The sequence below is a fragment of the Ursus arctos genome, unplaced genomic scaffold (assembly GCF_023065955.2).
Source record: "Ursus arctos isolate Adak ecotype North America unplaced genomic scaffold, UrsArc2.0 scaffold_123, whole genome shotgun sequence".
Taxonomy (NCBI): Eukaryota; Metazoa; Chordata; class Mammalia; order Carnivora; family Ursidae; genus Ursus; species Ursus arctos.
Window position 1 is genome coordinate 64966 of NW_026622790.1, and position 16769 is coordinate 81734.

A 16769-nucleotide genomic window follows, 5' to 3' on the forward strand; every position below is an offset into this window, starting at 1 on the left:
TGGATGGTTGATTTGGTATGTCTTTAGGGTGATATCTAGTTATCCTCAAAAGATTCCACGAAGTGAGTTTCTCCCGTCATGTAGCGGAGGAAACCGAGGTAGAGGGGTTCCTTAATGATTCACAAACATAATGATGGAAACCCAACCAAGAGCGGAGAGGGAACCCCTCGGTGGAAAAAACAAAACAAAACAAAACCCGCTCAGAGGCCCAGAAACGGTCATTTACTGGGGAGGGAGGAGGGAGGAGAGAGAAGGGAAACGGGGTGCGGGGGTGCGGGGGGAGCAGAGCAGCGCGCATTGACCTATGACGTCATCGGGACGTTAACTAGCGTAACATCACCTGGACGTAGCCCCATTTCCCTTCCCGGACAGGTCCTCTGGTACTCCAGGACAGTCTGAACCAAGCCTCTCATTGGTTCCTCGCTCCATCAATCTGTTTCATTCTCACAGTCTTCCGCCCCGCCTTCCAGAGCCCACCTCTGATAGGCTGATGTCGCCGTCACTTCAGAAAGGTCCGCATTCCTTCCGCCTTTCTCCAGGAGACCGAAGGCGAGGAGGGTGGATCCCAGGCGGTGCCCACCCTTGAGGCTCTGCTTCCGCCTGTGACTGGCTGCCCTGGGTGCCGGTCGCTACGCCACCCGCTTCTGATTGGTCATCGAGCCGCCGCTCTGCGCGGCGCCGGCTCCGCCCCCGTCGGGTGTTTGTGGTGGGGCTGCGGAGTCGCCGATCCCGCCGGAAGCGCCAGGACAATGGGGACCCGGGACGACGAGTACGACTACCTATTCAAAGGTGCGGTCTGTGGGACAGAGACGGGCGAGGGGACGGCGGGGAGGCAGCAGGCAGGCGGGTTGAGGCTGCGCTCGGGTCCGCTAGGCCCAGGCCGGAGCCCGGGACTTGGGGGCCGGCGGGTTAGGCAGCGGGGAAGGCCGGGGCAGTTTGGGCTCGGTCAGCTACGAGCTGGAGTGCGCGGCCGTGCGGAGCGGGCGGCCCAGAGAGGCCTGGGGGCCCTGGATGCGCCGAGGCGGGGCCGGGGCCCGGAGGGGGTGGGGCCCCAAGCGGTGGGAGAGGCCGTTAGGGGCGGGGCCTCTGGGGGCGGGGCCTCCTGAGCTTTTGGCGGGCTGGGCTGGGTGGAAAGCTCCATTCATGGTGGGGGCGGGGCCGCCAGAGGCGGGGCTAGGGCATGGTGGGCGTGTCCAAGAAGTGGGCGGGGACTGGGCAAGTGGGGGTGGTGCTCTCACGGAGTGGGAGGAGCCGGTCCTGATTGGCGGCAGCTTGTCTGGGGCCGGTGCCCGGGAAGGGACTGGACGAGAGGGATTGAGGTGTGTGGTGGGGGTCCCTGGATTGGGGTGCTGACCCAGAATTTCGTGGAAGGGGCACCTGGTGGGGGGACTGTGTGTGCTGGACCCAGGCTTGGTGATTAACGGTAACAATTATCTTTGAACTCTTAGAACTCTTAATAGAATTACCCAAGTACCTGCTCTTCTCTGAGCACTTCACGCCCGCGAATTCATTGAAATGCTCACCGCAACCCTGTGAGGTCGTGGGTAGTATCCAACCTCTCTCTGTGGACCTGGAAACTGAGACCCAGAGAAACAGGGCATATTTGAAAAATGTTGGAGCAGGATTTGAACCCAGGTCAGCTGTGGGCTTTACCACCTAAGGAGTGTATGTGGGACTAAGCCTGTCAGACCACCTCCCCCAACACATGCGCACTGATGGGCTGGCCTTTGGCCAACCTGCTGGAGGATGTCTCTGTTCAAGGGACAGAGGGCTCTAGAAGCCTCAAGTATGGCCTTGGCAGGTCAGGCAGTCACTGCTGGCCTGGCTTCCTCACCCTGCAGCTCAAGCTGGGGAGACTCCCTCCACTTCATTGGGGTTGTGGATTGACTTAAGAGTCACTGACTTTCGGGGATGCAGGCTGGCTCAGCTGGTAGAGCATGTAACTCTTGATTTCTGGGTTGTAAATTTGAGCCCCACTTTGGGTGTAGAGATTACTTAAAAATAAAATCTTAGAAAAAAAAAGAGTCACTGGGTTCACAGTGCCTTCTGTGCCAACCTGGGCTTTGGCCAGGTCCTGGGCTGTCTGTTCTGGGCTCCCTGGCTGACAGTGGTTGCCCTTGATAGCTAACCCTGGGGCTGCATGAGGCACCTTTGTCCTGCTGCCTGCCATGCGAGGGTCTGCCTCCCACACCAGCGGCTTGCATCGTCCCCTTGTTGGGGAAGCCTGGCTGTTGCTGGGAGTGTGGTCTGTGCCCATCATTGACCATTATGTCTGTGGTATCATCCCACATGTTGGGGCCGGAAGCCGGGGGACCTTGGGGATGTGGAGAGCGGGGTGGAGTGCTCCCTACCTGGGATGTCCATGTGGTGAAAGGCTTCTGGGCAGGGGGAGTGCCCATACAGAGACCAGAGTTGTCACATGTACCGTGGCCCCGGAGAGCTGTGTGCAGGCTCATAAGTCACTGGCAGGGAACGCTGTGTGGTCAGCAGTTACCAAGCCAAGGCCCCGGTGCTGACTGCGCCCTGGGGTCTTACGTTAGAGGTAGGGGAAGCTCTTCTGTCAGGGCTTCAGGGACTGGCCACAGGTGGATGGGACTCCATCCTGCTGCTGCTGGGGCCCTGAGGCCACTGCTCCCCAGGTCCTGGTTGGGCACCCGAATGTGGACTGCCAGGGCAGGGGGCCTTAACCCCAGTCGTCATCTCCAGGTTTCTGGGGCCATTGCCCGCTTGTTATTTTCAGCCGCTTGCTGTTATAAATAACCCAGCTCAAGGGTTTGCACTAGTCATCTTTTGCCCTTTGGGTTATTTCCTTGAAGTATGTTCCCAGAAGTCCAGTTACTGGGTCAGGGGCAATGGAGCGGCTGTGTGCTTCCCGGGACTCATCTCCAGAGTCTGCTTCCTGGAAGCCCAGATCTGGCTTCGGCGGCAACTGGCACAGGGCGGGGGTGCCAGTGGGGGCCGCCTGCCCCGCTGCCCTCCCCGGATAGCCTCCTTTTCTGAGTCAGCAGGTGCCCTGCTCACGCAGGGTTAGAAGTGAAAGTCAAACCCACAAGGTCAGTATTTCCCAAACTGCAGGCATCTGAGACCTCACGTTCACACGTATGTCTTGTTGGAGGTCTCCCTGTTATCTCTGCATATTTCTCTTGAAAGTTGTTTATTTGTACCTAATTATAGGTCTCATGTTCAGCCTGCTAATGTTTTAGCCTGTCAGCCATGGGCCATTTTCCCAGCCTGCAGATCCGCCCCTGGGAGCACCCCTGAGCTCTCTTGGCTTGACCAGGCTGCGGGATCAGGATCCACAGTGGGAGCAGCTAGGTCCCCAAGGGCCACCAAGAGCGGTCCTAGAGCCCCCCGGCCACTCACCTGGCCTCTGAGGATGTGGGTCGAAGTGGGAAGCTGCTGTGGTAGCCCAGGACCTTGTCCCCTGGGCTTTGTCCACCCCTGTGCCATCTGTAAGTCCTTTTGGGAAAGGGGGCGAGGAGAGAGTAGCAGCCAGCACCCAGGGAACAGGCCAGGCCAGCCCCAGTGCTCACCTTCCTCTGCTGAGTGCTCCTGAGGCAGCCTCCTTGCTCTCCAGCTTGGGCAGGGCCCCCGCCAGAGCCACCGGGAAGGACCTGAGCGCACCATCTTCCCCCATTGTCCCCTGGTAGCTTTGCCTGTGCCCTGCCTTTGGGCCTCTATCTCTCTTCTGCTCTGATTCCCTGGATATAACTGAGGCGGGATGGCCCCCAGGTGCCAGTGTCTGGGGCCTGGGATGGTCAGGGCCGGCTTCCTGGAGGAGAAGCAGGGGCCTGCTCTGCCTGGAGTAGGGGAGCCAGCCCCCCCCCCCAAATGGCCACAGTCCACCTGAGCGTCAGCGTATGGGCCCCAGGGGTGCCACACTGTCTTGGGGCAGGTCAGAGGACCCAGGGCTTCAAAGAGGTGCCAGCTCTTTGTTTTTGCCAACTGGGCTTGCCTGCTCTGCCAGCCAAGTGGCATGCCCGGGGGGGCCGTTTCCCAGCCAGTGATGCCACCGACTTCTGTGGAAATTCTAGGGGCTGTGTCCTCAAGGGCCCTTTATTTCCCCAAGACAACAGATCACTTGTGCCTTGGACAATGCTGTTCTCATCCCTAGCCTGCACATGGGGCCAGCCTGGCCGCTGCCCCACTGGCCACCTCCCTGCATCAGGCACCATTCGCCAGGGGCTGTCCCAGCAGCCTGGCCTTCCCGCCGTTCATCTGGGCAGTGGCCGGGGGGCTCTCATCTTGCTCTAGCCTCCACTTTCTCACTGGGTGACCCTGGCCCAGGAACTTGGTCACTCTGGGTTGAATATCCCCAACTGTGAAAGGGGAAGGATAACATGAACATTTGCCCCTGGGATGGCCCTGAGACTGCGATCACAAAGCCTTTAGGGCTGGGCCTGGCTGGAGGTGCTGAGGAGATGATTGGCTAGGCCAGGCCAGAGTTGATGGGGCCAAAGCTGGGAAGGGAGGTACGGGATAGGGCTGGTGATACAGGGCAGGGCCCAGAAGGGACCCTCCTGCTCATTTCCTGTTCGGTTCCTGAGGGCGCAAGAATTGTAAGCCAGCCTCTCCAGCCTTGGCCAGGTCCCTCTGGCCACGTGGGAAGGAGGTGAGGGGTTGGGGGTGTGAGTGGTGGACCCCACAGCATGATTGAGAGCCGCAGGCCCATGTCCGTCTCGACCTCTTCCCACCTTTCTCCAATGTCAGCTCGCAGTCTTCCGTTGGGCACCTACAGTGTCACAAGAGAACACCGGCCTTGTTTTCCCAGGTCATGGAGGCCAGGCCACTCGTGGTTTGAGGGGAGAGGAGAGGCCTGACTTGAGGGGTTTTGAAGGATGAGCTGGAGTTTGCCAGCTACTCTGACGGTCGGGATGCCCCAGATGGTGGGAGGGGAGGAGGCTGGACCCAGATCCCTGAGCTCAGCCCTGGATGCAGAAGACATGGGTTCAAATCCTGGTGGACCACTTTCCAGCCAGGCGGCCCTGGGCAAGTCACTGTCCGGTGAGCCGGGTTGGGAGGTAGGAGCGGGCCTGCAAACAGGCACGGGCTCATAGTGCCTTGGGCTCAGCGTTCTGCTTCCTAACCTGTAAAGGTTACGCGAGACTTCCATGAGGTGGTGCACATCGAGGGCTTTCGTAGGACAGCCTCATTAAACATTCTTCTTGTTCTTAGTATTCTGGGGGCTGCCTTGCCTGCCTCCTCTGCCCCTGTGGCCTGAGGTTGGTAACCTGGGCGTCTTCCAGGTGTGGAGGTGGCTGTGGGCCAGTCACTTTGGCCATTCGTTCATCCAGCAGACATTGATCGGGTGCTTCCTGGGTGCTGGGCACTGCACCAGGTCCTGGGGACACAGCAGGAACTCAGACTGCCCGAGAAGCCCCCCTTATGACCAAATGGCAACAAACAAATAAGTGAGGGCTGGCAAGAGCGTGAGTGAGTGGGGGAGCTGCGCAAGAAAGGCCGGCGGGGAGGGGAGTGGGCTTTTAAGAGGGTCGAGGGCCTGCTTCCTCAATCGAGTGTCACCTGAGGGACCACGCTGAGGAGGTGAGGGCAGGCACCAGGCGGATACCTGGGGAGGAATGGTCCAGGCGAAGCGCACTACGCCCCTGTCTATCTCCGAGTCCCAGCGAGGAGGCCCCTGTGGCTGGAGCAGAGTGCGAGAGGGAGGAGGGGAGGGCAGGGAGGGCGTGGGGCAGGCGGTGCAAGGCTCTATGGGCCTCAGGGAAGATTTGGACTTTCCCTCTGGGAGGTGGGAGCCCTGGAGGAGTAGTGGGAACCATTCAGGTGCCCACAGGCGCCCTCTGGTGGCCTCCAGGAAAACAGCCTGGTGGTTGGCTATGCGAGTAACCACAAGGACGCGGGGAGTGGTGCGGTGTGGACAGGGGTGGGGGTAGTGAAGGTGGTCAGAAGCCGTGGGAATTTGGCCATGCACATATACAACTTTCCATGGAGGAAAAACTTAACTGGGGCTGTGGGTGACCAAACCTACAACCCCTTTGGCTTTCCACTAGACAGACCCACCGTTGGGTGCCAGAGCCCAAGGTCCACACGTGGGGGTCCATGTGGTTTCCGCCTGGGGTGTCTGGTCAGTCACACAGCCACATGTTGTTTCTTCTGTGCTGCACACGTACCCACGCGTGCATGTGCGGCTCACACACTGTGCATGCACAGACGTGAGACTCCAGTGTGCCCTGGGTCTAAGGACAGCCTCCTGGGCTCACACCCCTCCTGGACCATCTCACGCGGCCCTACCACAGAGCCTGGGGCGCCTTGGCCTCTGGAGGCAATGCCCCTCTGTCCGGGGCAGGAGACTTGATAAAGAGAGGGATACAGGGAAAGACTGGAGGGGCCTGCTCTGCCCTGCTCAGGAGGACTCGTGCTCTGGATGTCTCTGCAGGAAGGGCTGACTCTGGGGGCGTCGGGGTGGCAGGCTCTGTGCCTTCACAGCTGCATCTAGAGGGCACATTCCTGTTCGGCATGAGCCAGCTCTGACGATGCCGGGGCTGAATGTGGGTTTGCTTGCGGCAGCTCTCCATGAGGAAGCAGTGGGTGGGCGTGGGGGTGAGGCTTCTCATTTCCTGTGACTTAGAGCTCCAGAGACAGACCCTTGTAGGTAAGAACCTAGTAAGAGCTGCTCCTCTGCCTGCCTTAGCATGCTAGATGCTAGTGCAGTTCTGATCCTGCCTTTTTCTCCTCGAGTCCCCCTCTTGCAGAAAAGGGAGCCCAGAGAGGTTAAGTGATTCGTCCAAGGTTGCCCAGCCCTGAAGCTTTCTTGGCTGTCAGGCTGCAGGGGAGGTTCAGGGGTTGATGGATCCCCACTCTGCCTACCTGCCGGGATGTCGGTCCATATATCGCAGTTGGGGCAGAAAGACCCAAAGACACCAGGGGTGTTGCGCTGTCCATGGTGGCTGTGTTTCAGGAAGCCCTGAGCCTCAGTTTGCTTCTGCACCAGGAAGTGTGGTGCCTCGGGCTCCAGGACAGCTCCGACTGCTCTGACGTTGCCTTTCAAGTTTGTGCAGCACCCAGGGTGCCGCTGACGGTCCTGCAGGTGGATGTGGGTGGTGTATGGGCCTTGGCTTGGGGAGGCTGGCTTGCAGAGTCTCACCTGTCTCCCTCCTGCCCCCAAAGTGGTGCTCATTGGGGACTCGGGCGTGGGGAAGAGCAACCTGCTATCACGCTTCACCCGCAACGAGTTCAACCTGGAGAGCAAGAGCACCATCGGCGTGGAGTTTGCCACCCGCAGCATCCAGGTGGACGGCAAGACCATCAAGGCGCAGATCTGGGACACCGCCGGTCAGGAGCGCTACCGTGCCATCACCTCCGCGTGAGTGACAGGGCTGGGGTGATGCAGGAAGCCATGAGTGTGGGGCTGGTGGGCCCTGAAGGATGGGTAGGAGTGGGGCAGGAAAAGGGGAAAGACACCTGAGAGTGGGGGGCGCAGGGTGGAGGTACAAGACCCCCAGGAGCTATGGGACCATTGGGAAGACGAGTGCCCAGTCTCGGCCACACTGTGACCCTGGCTAGGGTAGGCATGTCCTATGGTCCCTCTGAGCCCTGGAGTCCCTTGAGGCACTGTGGTTTCACCAGATGCTGGCTGCACCTGAGGATTGTTACCCTGCACTGGCTTGGGCCCCTCTCCCCGCTCCCCAGTCCTGCCTGCTCGCCTGCCCTGCCTGTCTTCCCTCAGCTTCCCTCTGTGCTTCAGCTCAGATCCTGTCCCACCCTCGTCCTGTCCTCCCACATAGGCCTGGCATCCCTCGCCTCCCTGTGATCCCCCACCACCAGGACCCACTGGGGCTGCCTCTTCCTAGACCCTCCCAGTGTCTCGCCATTTCCTGTCATTCACTTGCGCCCTCGGGACTCCCTCCACTGAGGCCTGGTCACCTTCTCATGTCCCTGATCCCTCAGGGTGGATGGGTGTCCGTCAGTCTCCTTGGTGGTCAGACTGGCCAAGCCACGGTGGGCATCAGAGCTTTTGCTCAGCAGCGGCCCTTTTCTCTTCCCTTTTGTGACTGACCCCTGATGGTCTTCTGACCCCGTGAGGGTCTTCTGACTCCAGGTCCCGAACTCCTTCCTCTGGCCCCATATTCCTGAGCTGAACCTGGGAGCAGAGCCAGAACTTGAGGGCACACCCCCCTCCCTTGAGGCCACAGTGGCCACCCCTCAGGCGGGCTCTGTGCCTCCTGCCCTGTGGGGGGCCAAGGAGCTGCTGCCCACGGAGGAGGGCCCTGGCAGTGGGCTTACGCGCTGCCCCCCTAGGTACTACCGCGGCGCAGTGGGCGCACTGCTCGTGTATGACATCGCCAAGCACCTGACCTACGAGAACGTGGAGCGCTGGCTGAAGGAGCTGCGGGACCACGCCGACAGCAACATCGTCATCATGCTGGTGGGCAACAAGAGTGACCTGCGCCACCTGCGGGCCGTGCCCACTGACGAGGCTCGTGCCTTTGCAGGTGAGTCGTGCCGGGCCAGAGCAGGTGTGGGGGGGGGCGGCATGGGTGTCACTAGGGGCCACATTCCTGAAAGTTGGACTGTGACTGAGGCATTGGAGAAACATGTGGAAGGCAGGCAGCTCTCCCCTGCCCCAGATCCCTGCCATCTTCCCTGTTTGTGCCCCTGGCCTGAGGTGTGGGCATCTCACTCCTGTCTCTTTGGCCCCCATCATTCATTTCTTGGGCCAGGCAAGCAGGGCCCCCTGGGAGGATGCAGGGTACCCCTGCCCCCCCCCCCCCACCCACTCACCTGGGCAATATTCGTTCTGTTCCAGAAAAGAACAACTTGTCTTTCATTGAGACCTCAGCCTTGGATTCCACCAACGTCGAGGAAGCTTTCAAGAACATCCTCACAGGTGGGCACAGGGCCTGGCTGGGGCCATGGTAACCCCAGCATGCCCACTGTGGGTGGGCCTGGAAAGGGCACCAGCCCCGCCCCCCCTCCCTCCCCCCCCCCCCCCCCCCCCCCCCCCGCCTGCTCCAGAGCCCAGCCCCTGAAGTGTTATTCTTGAAACCCGCAAGCCGGTTTGGACATGAGCACACACATGGCGTGCTTCGTGGGATCAGGCCAGATCCTGAGGACATAGAGACCCCCTCTACCCAGCTTCTGCGGGGCTCTCTGCGTGGCCCCACCTGAGAACTGCCAGCTCTGTCAGCCGCGGGGGCATAGGGCCCCTGGGCGTTTATTCTGAGAAGGAGGGGCCTCTGATCTTACAGGAGAAGAGGCCGGGCTGGGGGTACCTCTGTGACCAGACACAGATCCCGGCCTTGCTGAGCACCCAGCCAGCTTTTGGTGACCGGGTGGGAGCCTCCAGGAGCCCAGCCCCTGCCCTCGTTCCCCCCGACGTGATGGGAGGGGGGGCACGGGGGGGGGGGGGGGCATTGAGAGGGGTCTTGGACTCTGCCCTGGGGGTGCTCTCCTGAGGGCGTGAGGTCCAGATGGGTCACCCCGCATTCCCCCACCTGCAGAGATCTACCGCATCGTGTCACAGAAGCAGATCGCCGACCGCGCAGCCCACGACGAGTCCCCCGGCAACAACGTGGTGGACATCAGCGTGCCGCCCACCACCGACGGACAGAAACCCAACAAGCTGCAGTGCTGCCAGAACCTGTGACCGCCCCCCGCCCCGCCCGAGCGCCCGTGCGCGTGCGCGTCCTCATCCTCCACCCGCCCCTCACCGCACTGCGCGCCCCCGCCCCGTCCTCTCCGTCCCTCGGTGCCTGGCTCCTGCCCTCCCATCGAGCTCCGCATGGCTGGCCGGGGCCCAGGAAGAACAGGAGTCGAGTGGCACCTGCTGTCCCGCTCGAGGAAAGCCAACCGCCCGGGTCGCCGCACCTGCTCTTCTCGGGCCCCAGTGTGCATCTCGGCGGGCCAGGGAGGGTGGCAGGATGGACCGGGTCGGCCAGAGGCAAGGAGGAGGGGCACGCCGAGCAGGCTTCTCCAGTTTTCCACGGCAGACTCCAGGGAGCGGTCGCCTCCCTCCCTCTGTGGCCAGTTGGCCCAACTGGTCCCCCGACCCCCACCCAGAACCCCCTTCCGAGCGTCAGCTCGAAGAGCAAGGCGCCAGGGGGCCGGGGCAGGCGGACACTCATGGCTCTCGGCCCCCCTGCTCCCCACGCACAGCCAGCACTGGCACACGCCTTCGACCTCTCCCGTGCGTGCGCGGCTCCAGCTCCTGCCTGTAGATTTATGCTGGGAGAAGACCCCTCTCCCCCCTCACCCTCCTTTTGCACGCAGCGCGCTCTCCAGCCCCTCCTTGTGCCCCTCTCTGTCTTGTCTCCCGTCTGGTCAGGAACCTGTTGCAAGTGAAGCAATATCTCCGTGTTTTGTATATACAACCGCTCTTGTAGCCTTTGGTTTTTTTGTTATTGTAGAGAAACACAGATTCTTTATACACTTTGTAAGATTGACGCCAAACCCCAGCTCTCGATCTCTTATTCTCCCTGTGGCCCCCGCACTGTTGCCCCAATGCCTCATTTCTTCCGCCCGTTACTAAAATGTATAATCCGACTTCCTGTACAGAAACCTGCCGCTGCGCCTTTGTCTTCATTCTCTCCTCCAGGCGGCCACGCCTGGGCCAGGGCTCCCCGAGGCACACGTCCTGCTGCAGGCTGCATCGGCCTGGCTCAGCCCTGCAGGGAGCTAGAAGACCAAGTCCAAGTGCCACCTAGGACAGTGCAGAGGCCCACGAACTGACCATAGGGGCCTTGGCCTGTGGGGGAGGGGTGGGTGCCCTCTCCAAGCTGCCCCTGTGGCTGGGGGATGTATTCAACCTCTTTCTGGCCCAGGAGCTGATGATGCCTCCTGGCAGGGCCTGAGCTGTGCCCACTGCTCCCTATTCCCAGCCCTGGGGTTGGACTGTCCTCACTTCTGTCTGCTGCCCACGGCCGCCTCCTGCCCTGGGGTCCCAGCAAGGACAGGCAAGAGGGGCTCCACCAGGGGATGTTGGTGATGCCAGCGCCACCCCAGCTTTCCCCATCCCAGGCTGCCCTTTAAGGAGGGTCCAATGGGAGGACACTGGTGACCGGGGGAAGCAGACAGAGTTGTTCTGCGTCTCCCCAGGATCCAGCTTCTCCCCTTGTCGGTGTGGGCAGAGCTGGCCTGCGGGCCATTTGCAACTATGGAGGTAGTGTTGCTATTCCCCGCTGCTCCCCTCTGCCCCTCCACCCCGCCCCACCTGTGTGGATCCCCCCACCCCCATCCCTGCCCTGACCGTGTGACCCAGTGTGTCCTCTCTCACCTGAGTGCCTGCAGCTGTTCTAGAAGTTCTACCCTCTGGCTGAAGCCACTTATGCCCTTGACCCCAGAAGAGCCACCAGAGACAGGGGTCTATTCTCTCCCAATTTCAGGCTTTGGCTGCCCTGCCTGGAGAGCTGGGCAAACCCAGGCAGTCTTTCCAGAAGAGTCCTGAGCCCAGGGGGCTGTTTCTGTAGGGGAGTTGGATTGAGCCAGGGTGTGTGCTCCAGGCCAGGGGGCATCCTAAGCCAAGGCCAGGGACAGGTCAGTGGGGGACCCAGTGGGACCACACACACACACACACACACTCCAGGGGCCATTCACTCAGATGCTGGGGGTGCTGAATCTAGATTTGGGCGGGGGGGGGGGGGCAGAAGGTGGGCAGAGGCTTCAGGCAGGCTGGATGAAGTATGAGGCACCCTGGGAGGTGTCAGTCCAAAGATCAGATCTTTCCTGAGCCTCCGTTGGATTGGCCAGGCCCGAGGCACATACCAGGGAACAGGACTAAGACAACACTGTCCCCTTGGGGTCACAGTCCAGCGATGCCGTTTCAGTTACTCTGATGTCAGTGATGTAACAAGCCAAGCGTGTTCACTCAGTGCCAGGCACTGTTCTTAAGTCTTTTTTTTTTTTAATGGTAAAATTCACAACATTAAATTGGCCATCTGGACCATTTTTCAGTGTACAGCCCAGTGGCATTAAGTACATTCAGTGTTGAGCAACGATCCCCACCGTCAGTCTCCAGAACTCTTCATCTTGGAAAACTGAGACTCTGTCCCCGTGAAACACCGTCTCCCCCAGCTCCTGGCTCCCACCATCTACTTCCTGTCTGTGAATTTGACTCCTCCAGGAACCTCCTATAAGTGGAATCATGCAGTATATGTGCTTTTGTGACTGGCTTATTTCACTTAGTACAATGTCTTCAAGGTTTATCCGTGTTGTAGCAGGTGTTAGAATTTCCTTTCTAATAAAGGCTGAATAATCATCCATTGTATGGATTTCCACTTCTTGTTTACCCATTCATCCACTGATAGATATTTGGGTTGCTTCTACGTGTTGGCCATTGTGGGTCATGCTGCTATGAACGCGGGTGTACAGATAGGTGTTCAGGTCCCTGCTTTCTGTTCTTTTGGGTAGATAGCCAGAAATGGAATCGCTGGGTCATAGGGTAACTCTATGTTTAATTTTTCCACAAACTGTGTTAACCTAAATAAATTATGACATTTAAAAGTGGGGGGGGGGCTCCTGAGTAGCACAGTCATTAAGCGTCTGCCTTTGGCTCAGGGTGTGATCCCGGCGTTATGGGATCGAGCCCCACATCAGGCTCCTCTGTTGGAAGCCTGCTTCTTCCTCTCCCGCTCCCCCTGCTTGTGTTCCCTCTCTGGCTGGCTGTCTCTCTGTCAAATAAATAAATAAATAAATAAAATCTTAAAAAAAAAAAAAAAGTGGAGAGAGGGGACGCCTGGGTAGCTCAGTCAGTTAAGCGTCTGCCTTCAGCTCAGGTCATGATCACAGGCTCCTGGGATGAGTCCTTCACGGGGCTCCTTGCTCAGCTGGGAGTCTGCTTCTCCTGCTTGTACTCTCTTTCTTTCCCTCTCACAAATAAGTAAAATCTTCTAAAAAATAAAAATAAAGAAAAATAAAAGTGGAGAGAATGGGGCGCTTGAGTGGCTCAGGCAGTTAAGTGTCTGCCTTCGGCTCAGGTCATGATCCCAGGGTTCCATGTCAGACCCCCTGCTCAGCAGGGTGTCTGCTTCTCCCTCACCCTCTCCTGCCCCTCCCCCCAGCTTATGCTCTCTCTCTCACATGGGCTCACGCGCATGCTCTCTGCTCTCTCACTCTATCAAAATCTTTAAAAACGTGGAGAGAATAGTCTAACTCCCATAAGCCCACTACCCAACTTCAACCAATCTGGTTTCACCCCATTCTCTTCCTGTGTGCAAATCCTGGACTTATTCCCCCCTCTAAATTTTTTTTTAAGATTTTATTTATTGATTTGACAGAGAGAGAGAGAGAGGGCACAAGCAGGGGGAGCAGCAGGCAGAGGGAGTGGGAGAAGCAGGCTCCCTGCTGAGCACGGAGCCCCACACAGGGCTGGATCCCAGGACCTGGATTATGACCTGAGCCGAAGCCAGATGCCCAACTGACTGAGCCACCCAGGCACTCCATTCATTTTAAAATGTACATCCAGTGGTTTTTAGTGTATGCACAAGGTTGTGCAAACATCACACTGTAATTCAGAATTTTTTTCACCACTCCCAAAAGAAACCTCATATCCATTAAGCAGTTCCTCCCCATTTCCCCTTCTCTAGTCCCTGGCAACCACCAATCTGCTTTTTGTCTCTGTAGACCTATGGTGTTATTTCCCATGTGCCTTTGTCCCCTGCATTTTCCATAAATGAATAGTTAGACCTAGAGGTTGATCAGATGCAGGGCTGAGCACTCCGTAGGCGGTGTGTGCACGCACCAGGAGAAAGATGATGTCAGTGTGTCTCTCTTTTTTTTTTTAAAGATTTATTTATTTATTTATTTATTAGACAGAGACAGCCAGCGAGAGAGGGAACACAAGCAGGGGGAGTGGGAGAGGAAGAAGCAGGCTCCTAGTGGAAGAGCCTGATGAGGGGGTCGATCCCGGAACACCAGGATCATGCCCTGAGCCGAAGGCAGACGACCAACGACTGCGCCACCCAGGCGCCCCAGTGTGTCTCTTTTTTGTGATGTTTGTAGCTGCTGCAAAGCATCACCGAGACTCACAATCCATTAGGGGTTACAAAGTGGTTGTATTCAAAACCTAGCCTTCTGCATTTATTTCTGGAATACATCTATAGAGAAGTTTCCCTTCACCTATGTGGTTACCCTGAGGTACAGATTGTAAGATCAGCGTAAATACATAATTCTTTCCTTTCTTGTCAATTTCCAAATTTCATACTTTTCAAGATTTTGAGTTGGTTCCCAAGAAGGCTTCAAAAGTGACTGATTTTTTTTTTTTAGTTAAAATGCATGTATTTAGCTCCTTCTTTGGGGCCAAGCTTTCAACCAGTGTGCCCAATGGGAGTGGAATTGGGTAGGAGGTGTATGTCCAGGACTGAGTCTTGACTAGTGTATCTAGGAGTTAGGTTTCACATGGGGTGGGGGAGTGAAAAATGAGTAAATGCATTTGGGATCATGAGAGTCAGGGAAGGAAGTTAGGAACGTGTGAAGTGTCTGGGATAAACTTTGGTGTTGGATTAGAATTGAGGGTATTGGTGTGCACTCACGGTTTTAAAGATGGATGGATGGATGGATGGACAGATAGATGATAGATACGTAGATGAATGTCTATATATAGGTACATACATACATACGTATTACAATGAGAAAAGTAGGAATTGATAACACGATAGCTGTGAGCACACCTAGCACCCAGATCTTGGTTTTTAATGGGGAAGCGGGGCTTCTTGGAGAAATGGTTGCTTCCAGAGCTGGGGCAGGTAAAAATAAAAGAAAAAGCCGCTTTGGAACATTTTGTTGAGCCAGTATATAAGGAAAAAATATCATCATTTGGCAACCATTATCTGATTAAAAAAAAAAAAAAAGGCATGGCTAACACCTTCACGCCACTCCCTTCTTCCTACCTTGGTTGAGGATATGATACCTGGAACCACAGCAGCCATCTCGCTACCATGAGAAAAAGGCCAAAAGACTCTCAGAGTTATCATTTGACCAAGCCAAGACCAGCAGCCACCCTCCTCCAGAATTCTTGTAAGTAAACCATCACAACAACAAAATTAAAAAAACAAAACAAAACATTGATTCAGTCCAGTGTCATCAATGGTTAATCTAGTATGTGAAGATTTGTTGAGGAACCAGATTTCAATTAATTTCAAAGTATTTTCCCATAAAGCTACTATTGACAAGTGCAACATACTATCTCAGGCTGGAGACCTGGCAGACGCTGTTTTAACCAGGCTAGCGTACTCAGTAACAGAAGAAATCAACATTCTCTGCTTCCTGACTTATGCCCTGAGAACAGTTAATTGCTTCTGCAGTTCCAGCACAAATCCTGACAAAACATTAGACAAACCCAAATTGAGGACCTTTCTACGAAATAACTGGCTCATACGCTTCAAAAGTATCAAGGTCACGGGGGCGCCTGGGTAGCGCAGTCGTTAGGCGGCTGCCTTCGGCTCAGGGCGTGATCCCGGCATTCCGGGATCGAGTCCCACATCAGGCTCCTCCGCTGGGAGCCGGCTTCTTCCTTTCCCACTCCCCTGCTGTGTTCCCTCTCTCACTGGCTGTCTCTCTGTCACATAAATAAATAAAAATCTTAAAAAAAAAAAACTAAAAACAAAAGTATCAAGGTCATGAAAGACTAGTAAAGATTAAAGAACTAGGAATGCCTGGGTGGCTCAGTCGGTTAAGCGTCTGCCTTCGGCTCAGGTCATGATCCCAGGGTTCTGGGATCAAGTCCTGCATCGGGCTGCTTGCTCAGTGGGGAGCTTGCTTCTCCCTCTGCCTGCTCTGCCTGCCGCTCCCCCTGCTTGTGCTCTCTCTCTCCCTCTGAAAAATAAATAAAATCTTGAAAAAAAAAAAAAAGATTGAAGAACTATTGCAGCATGAACAACACTGGGGGTAGGAAAATATAAAGTGTGATCTGGAATGGATGCTGGAGTTTTAAAGGACTTTATTGGACACTTTAAATGGGATTTGGGAATTACATCGTAATATTGAATCAATATTAATTTCCTGATTTTGAAGGTGGTACTGTGATTATGTGGAAGAGTGTGCTTATACTTGAAAAATATACACTGGAAAAAAAAAAAAGAAAGAAAAATATATCCTGAAGAGGTGCCAGGCTGGCTCGGTCTGCAGAGCATGGAACTCTTGATCTTGGAGTCATGAGTTCAAGCCCCACGTTGGGGGTAGAGGTTATTAAAAAATAATAATAAACTTAATAAAGAAAATATTTAAAAAAATAAAGGATTCGGGGTGCGTGGCTGGCTCCATCCATAGAACTTGTAGTGACTCTTGGTCTTGGGATTGTGAGTTCGAGCCTTACATTGGGTGTGGAGCCTACCTAAAGATTAAAAAAATTTTTTTTAATAAAAATAAAGGATTCGGAATGTTAACAATTGGGGAATCTGGGCAAAGGGTCTATGGGAGCTCTGCATATTACTCCTGCAACTTTTATGATGTAAATTTTACGCTTTTTAAAAAAGTGAACTCTATGTCCAATGTGGGACTTGAACTCACGACCCCAAGATCAAGAGTAACATGCTGTACCAACTGAGTCAGCCAGGTGTCTCGACACTATTTTAAGATAAGAATGTTTCAAAACCCTGGTAAATGGATTTATTCTTTTGAGGTTCTATTTTATTACTTTAAGGAATCTTTATGCCAGTGTGGGTCTCGAACTTACAACGCTGAGATCAAGATTCGCATGCTCTACCGACTGGGCCAGCCAGGCTCCCCCCAGTACATGGATTTAAACATTCGATGTGCTTGGATCTACTGCAGTCATTACCCTTATCGGAGGGTAAATTATCCCATTTGTGGCCAGT

The 16769-nt window shown here is 56.0% G+C and overlaps 1 protein-coding gene across 1 annotated transcript; it reads left to right on the forward strand.

Annotated features, from left to right (window-relative positions):
• Nucleotides 1–533: 533 nt before the first annotated feature.
• On the forward strand, nt 534–12216 carry RAB11B (RAB11B, member RAS oncogene family). Its single transcript, XM_048227080.2, has 5 exons — nt 534–789; nt 7129–7324; nt 8260–8453; nt 8768–8848; nt 9462–12216. The coding sequence occupies exons 1-5, from the start codon at nt 750–752 to the stop codon at nt 9605–9607; spliced, it is 657 nt and encodes a 218-aa protein (XP_048083037.1). The 5' UTR covers nt 534–749; the 3' UTR covers nt 9608–12216.
• The last annotated feature ends 4553 nt before the right edge of the window (nt 12217–16769 follow it).